Consider the following 6,952-nt stretch of genomic DNA (forward strand, 5'->3'; position numbering starts at 1 on the left):
TATTTTATTTTTTTTGTACTTAAATTTCTGTCCCTTTATTTATTTTTGTACCTAAACCCTCTTATTTTTTTTTTCGATCGGCAAAAGAAAACTTTATTGATGAACCACATATAGAATACATATGAAAGACAACATCAATAAAGAGGAGCTTGGAGCTAAATTAAGCTCCAACCTCCTAGCTGGAGAGAGACTAACACAAAAAAAAAAAAAAACAAAAACAAAAACAAAAACAAAGAACAGCAGCCACCTAATTGAAAGTAACCACCTCATCCAAGCATGACACACCAGATCAATTTACACCCATCCATCACAAAGAATATCAGTCCAAATCAAATCACACCCTTCCAGCATAGAGCAACCATTTGACAACAACACATCCACTAGAATAGTAGCACCAGCTCTAACAGATAGAGCAGATAAATAGCAGAAGCAGAGCAAATTATACACCCTTTCAGATGTTTTCCAAAATCACAGGAGCAGAGCAAAACCAGAGCTGTGCAGCCACAGAATAGGACCAGCTTCTCACAATGAAGCAAACAGGACAAACAGAGGCATAAGCAGAATAGAAAATTGACCAGAGCACAAATATGACCAGCTTCAAAAGGTTGAACAGCTAAAATGACCATGACTGAACAACCACCAGCAACAAAGCAAAACAGACCAGATTCAAACTGAAGAAGAGAAATATAACCCATAGAGCTATCCTAATCTGCAGAAGAGAAATTCAACCCATATACCAGAAACATAACAGTCTAAGAGATCAGTGTAGCAGATCAGACTACAGATAGAAAACAACAGAATGGCTCCAGCAGATCAGTATGGCAGATAGGAAGCAACTGGAAAGAGCATAACATCACTAAAAACAGCACCCAAATAGAACAAGCAGAACTAACAGAGACATCACCCAAGCATAAGCAGCAGAGATATAAACTCAATAGCAACAAATAATTTGCCTCCAATTAAGAACAACATCAACCATTGAGAAAGGAAAGTCCTTGAGAGAGTTTTTAAGCCAGAAAGCTAATCTGAACTTAATGACATCCCACAGTTTATCTGGGTTTGGACTAGCATTGGTGAAGACACACTCATTTCTATGCTTCCAGAGTAACCATAGAACTACAAGTGGAATAGCTCTCCAAAAATTCCTGAGAGGATTCTTAAATTTGACACCCATCCACCAGTTGAGAAGATCTGCCACCGAATCTGGGATGCACCATTGAAGCCTCCAATCAAACAACACATGAGACCAGATAGACCAAGAGAATGGGCAATGGAGTAAAATATGTTGAGCAGATTCAAGGGCAGAATTGCAGAAAGAACAGCAGGTGGATGCAAAGGGACCAAGGATGCCAAGGTTTTGCAAGAAAACAACAGTTATGATTCTATTTTTCCAGGCTAGCCACCCAAAGAAATGGACTTTGGGAGGTAGAATGTTACTTCAAATAAATTTGGTAATACTAAGATTGGGCCCATGAAGAGAAGAGCTGAAGGAATAAAGAGAAGACACTGAGAAAGAGCAGGAACCTGCAGAAGAGGAAGACCAAGCCAGACTATCAGCACTAGCTGGGTTCAGAGAAGGAGCAGAGGATAACAAAGCTATTAATCTCACTTCATCAGCCAGTTCCCAAGCATACAATACTCTTTTATAAAGGAAGTGCCAATTAGAGTAGCCTGTTTTCCTAGCAAAAATTTGGTGGAGAGAACCATTCTTTTCTGTAGAAAGATTGAATAGGGAGGGGAACTCCTCCTTGAGACAAGAAACACCACACCACTTATCATGCCAAAACTTGATTCTACTGCCATCCCCAACCTTGATATTGCAGTTTTCTAGGAAGAAATTGAAGATGTTACTATTCTGAATCCCAATGAAGGAGATATCCTTCCACACCCTAGAGTGTTTATAAGAGGAAGTAACAGGAGGATGCCAACTATGTGCTTCAATTTTGTATTTGCTGCAGACGATTTTCCTCCATAGTGCATTTATTTGATTCCCAAATTTCCACCACCATTTGAGAAGCAGGCTTACATTCACATCTCTAATCCTCCTAATGCCCAGGCCTCCTTGGGCAGAACTCTTTGTGACCTCAGTCCATTTCACCAAATGAACTTTTCTTTTTAGTTCATTACCACCTCACAAGAAAGCAGCTTCAATCTTTTCAAATTCTCAAGCCACACCTTCAGGCATCTTGAAGAGAGAAAGGTAGAATACAGGAAGGCATGATAAGACAGACTTAACCAAGGTTAATCTTCTAGCAAAAGATAGCAATTTCCTTTTCCAGCCTGATAGTCTTGATCTAATGTTATCAAGCACTAATTTCCAAGTGGATTTCCTACTTCGGTTAGCACCTAGAGGCAGCCCTAAAAATTTCAAGGGCAAGCTGCGAACCTTGCAATTCAAGAGCTTGGCAAACAAATGCAGTGACTCAGCTGCTACACCCATTCCACAGACCACACTTTTGTGGTAGTTGATTCTCAGTCCGGATAGGACTTCAAAACATCAAAGAACTCTTTTAATAATTACTACCTGACCCATATTAGCTTCACAGAAAAGAATAGAGTCGTCCGCAAATTGAAGATGAGATATAAGAACCTCTTGAGCCCCAACCCGAACTCCATTGAGGATGCCAAGATCAAGAGCTCTGGTGAGAAGAATATTGAGCCCTTTAACCACTATATTGAAAAGGAAATGTGATAATGGGTCACCTTGCCGAAGACCTCTTTGCGGAGAGAACTCTTGCGTTGGTGAACCATGCACAAGGACGGAGATGCAAGATGCAGAGACACAAGTTTTCATCCAAGAGATCCATTTAGACCCAAACCCAAAGCTAGACATCAAAGAGAACAGAAATTCCCAATTGACTGAATCAAAAGCTTTCTTAAAGTCCAACTTGATAATCAACCCCTGCATCTTAGCCTTCTTCCAACCATCAACCACTTCATTGGCAATAAACACCCCATCTAGGATGCTCCTACCTCCTATAAAAGCTGTCTGAGTTTCCCCAATGATTAAAGGCATCACTAACTTCAATCTATGTGCTAGGACTTTTGCCAAAATTTTGTAAAGTGAACTAACAAGGCTAATGGGTCTATAATCAGACAGGTTGCTGGGATTATCAATCTTGGGAATAAGGGTGATGAAGGAGCTGTTTATTCCATAGGTAAGCCTACTATGGTTGTGGAAATCTTTAAAGAACTGCAAAACCTCATGTTTCATGACTTTCCAAATTTCTAATAACATAACATATTAAAACCATCGGGGCCTGGAGCTTTGTTACTGTTACATTCTTTTATGGCTACCCAAACTTCCGCAGCGGAGAATTCTGGTGTCAAATGTTGAGAGACAGTGCTGGCCTCAATTGATTTGAACTCCCCATGTAAAAAAGGCCTGATAACCCAGCTATCTTGGATGTGGGTCCTGAAGTGACTTAAAGCTTCATGCTTAACTGAGCTAGGTTCCTCAACAGATACACCATTAGCTGTAATAGAATTGATCATGTTGTAACATTGCCTAGTGCTTGCAATAGCATGAAAGAACTTGGTATTTTTGTCCCCCTGTAGGGACCGATTCACTATGAATTTTTGATGCCATAACCACTCCATTCTTCTATAAAGCTGCCACAATTCACCTCTGACCACCCTTCTTCTAGCCTTTTCCGAATCAAGCAGGTCTCTACCTCAGCAGTGATATCTAGTTCATGCGATTCATTCTCTGCAGCCTTGAGTTTAGTTGAGACATTGCCAAACACTTTAGAATTCCATTTCTTTAATTCTACCTTCAGGTGTTTCAGTTTTTGATGAATGATAAACCCAGCCCAGCCCACAACATTTGTGTTTTTCCAGCAAGACTTAAAAAGAGAAGAGAAGCTAGGATGTGGAACCCAAGCATTGATAAACTTGAAAAGTTTAGGACCCCAATCTCTTTCATCTTCCATCAGTAGTCGAGGGCAGTGATCTGATATTAGTCTAGGCAATCTCCAAAGCTTCATTTTAAAGTGAATCAACCACTCTGGGCTTAGCAAAACTCTATCAATTCTGCTCCATTTTTGTGCCTCCTGAGCATTGCACCAAGTATATTTCCTTCCCAAAAGAGGTAGGTCATTCAACTCATAATTATCTATAAAGTCATTGAGATGTTGCATTTCCCTGTCTCTTCTGGAGCAACCAATTCTCTCACCCATATTCCTTACTTCATTGAGATCACCTCCCAAACACCAAGGGTTGGGAAAAAAGGCTCTGAGGTTAAGAAGAGTATTCCAAAAAATAGATCGACTGCTGACATCATTAGGTGCATATACATTAAGCAAGACACAATCAAAGGAGTTGTATAGTGTACCTGAGATTAAGATAAATCTTCTGTTACAACAACTGCCAGATAATTGGAAAACATCAGGATCCCAAATGCAAAGGAGCCCACCTGCTGTTCCAACTGGATCCACAGATAAAAACTCCTTGTTCATGCTTCCCTAAATTCCTCTAGCTGCAATAACCGAATCAACCACCTTCTTAGTTTCTTGAAGGAAAACAATATCAATGTGCCTATCCTTTAGTAACTTCTTTATTCTACCCCTCTTCTCAGACTTGCCAATCCCCCTAACATTCCATAACAGGAGCTTCATAGAGAAATAAAAAGAACACTCTGAACACCCCCAACTGTTGCTGTTGCGGCTTATCCTTACCATCCTTGGTAAGTCTTTCTATATCCTTAAGTTCCAGATCAATGATCTTGTCCAGCACAACTTCTTCTTCTCCTCGGAAATTTACTCCAAGATTTTTTCCCCAGTTGAACAGTGGCTTTGGCTTCTTTGAGCAGAAAACTATGCAAACTTGATTCACCCTCAGAGAGATCAGAGTGTGTAAGAGCAGCAGCTGCTGGTCTGAAAATAACAGCCTTGGAGGAGTGTTTAGCAAGTGCTGTAGCTTTGTGGCCATGGAGTCTAGCAAATCGAGAGAAGCCCTCCATTTGAACTTTCTTTTTCCCTGGTTTCTTGATAGGCCGTAGACGATTGGAGATGAAAGCATAAGATCCAGACTGGTTTTGATTATGAAGACCCAAACCCAACCCACTAATTACACCATTTGTATGTGGCCCATTGGATTTACAAGGAGCGTGAGGGTTGCACCCAGATGGGCTGAAGCCACTGGGCCTATTAATTTGGGAAATAGTTGGCAAAATCCAAGAGTTATCAACTGGATGCACATTTGGAGGATGGCCTAGGTCCATCTCCAAATTAATTCCAGGCCCAAGACCATCTGGTGGCCCACTCAGACTTTTTAAAATACCAGAAGATGAAGCTTGCTCAACACATCTTAGGGGTTCATCATGGCTCTTTAGGCAGGGGACACGCTCTTGCATCATTGCTTCTTGCACCCCTACTACACTAGGTCTGCTGAGTTGATCACCACACAATGAATCCTCAACCACTGTATCTACCTCCTCTCGATTGCAACAGTGAATAAGTTCGTTCGTTAGTGCCACCTCATTGGAAGAGATGATTACATCAGCGGATATGACACACCCCACTGCCATGTCATCATCATCTTCCTTCCTCTTGCAGTTCACCTCTGTAAGTCGAGCTTTCTTGACCCCACAGTACCCTACAATGGAGCTGTAATCTTCCATCCCATTTTGCAATCTACTGCTGGACTCCAATGGGTTGTTTAGAAACTCTTCACATATAAGGATTGGGTGAAGTGTACCCTGCACTCCAGGTGAATGGTTTTGTTGATGAGCTCCATGCTTGTTGTAACTACTCAGATTCTAGCAAAAGAAAATGATTTTGGTTGACTAGAATCGCCTTCAAGATTGAGGACTGTCCCCCACAGATTTCCAATGCCATGTAGTGTATTCCTATTCCATAGGTTTAAGGGTATACCCTGGTACCTCAGCCACACGCATCTCACCTGAACAAGTTGGACCCCTGGCCTCCATTCCAATACGAACTGGCTCCAATCTTTAAACCATTCCTTGATGTTATGAATATTGGATTTTAACTCCGCTAGGGAAGTAAAGGTCAAATCTGCATCACGGCCTCCTCCCTCTCTGACCACAACTTGTGATAGCCCATTCCTCTTCAAAACATCTCTAATGCTACTGATGGAGTATTCTGAATTGAGTCGGATAAGAACACTTTCATATAGCCAGCCATGACCATCTTCATTGACATTGATGGTTAAGCTCGCTGACCCAGCTGTGTTGATTGGAGCGCCTTGTAGAACCTCTGCATAAGATCTGTGACCAACAAAAGGTATTTTACCCTTACTTCTGAGTGCTTCAGCAGCACCACAGAAGGGTTGGGGCCTTCCTCTGCTGTGCACATCCATGGTGCGCCTGACATAGGTGGAATGCTTGACTTCGAGTACTCTGTCGTCTACCAAGAGTCCATTAGCTTTCTGGACTGCAATATCTGATGCTACATGACAGTCAAACCACACAAACCCAAATCTAGAGTTTGTCATTTTCCTTCTTTTGGAAGGGATGAAGACATCTTTTACTATGCCGAAGTTTGAAAAAAGTTTGAACAGAGATTTTGCGTCCATAGAACCTGGAAGATAATCCACATATACAGTAAATAGGCCATTCCTAACTTCATTGCTCCAAAAGGACCCTCCTCCCCGTTGATGCACAATCAGGATCCAACCACCATTCCCTCCTCTCCGTTTAGCCATACAGGGTGTTTGTTAAAAAACATACCCCCTTATTTTTTTGTCCTTCAATTTTTGTCCCCAAATCCCTTTATTTTTTGTCCTTGAATTTTTATCCCTTTATTAGTTCTTTCATCTAAGAATTTTGAGGCACGTAAATACATGATCCAAAGTTAAAAATATACTGAGACAGAAACTAGTCCTTGATCTTATAGAATATGCAATAACCTTCCTATAAGACATCAATTTCACAATGCCTTCCATAGTCACTATTACTATTTACTCTTGTGTTTACCAGAAATATGCCTAA

General features: G+C 41.1%; 1 protein-coding gene across 1 annotated transcript; it reads right to left on the bottom strand.

The window, feature by feature from the left end:
- Window positions 1–3,569: 3,569 nt before the first annotated feature.
- On the bottom strand, window positions 3,570–4,457 carry LOC114259227 (uncharacterized). The gene has a single exon (XM_028199239.2). It carries the CDS (start codon window positions 4,455–4,457, stop codon window positions 3,570–3,572), a length of 888 nt encoding a protein of 295 aa, XP_028055040.2.
- Between the last annotated feature and the right edge of the window lie 2,495 nt (window positions 4,458–6,952).

This window comes from Camellia sinensis, chromosome 6, assembly GCF_055761805.1.
Source record: "Camellia sinensis isolate YWXY chromosome 6, ASM5576180v1, whole genome shotgun sequence".
In the NCBI taxonomy this organism is placed as follows: Eukaryota; Viridiplantae; Streptophyta; class Magnoliopsida; order Ericales; family Theaceae; genus Camellia; species Camellia sinensis.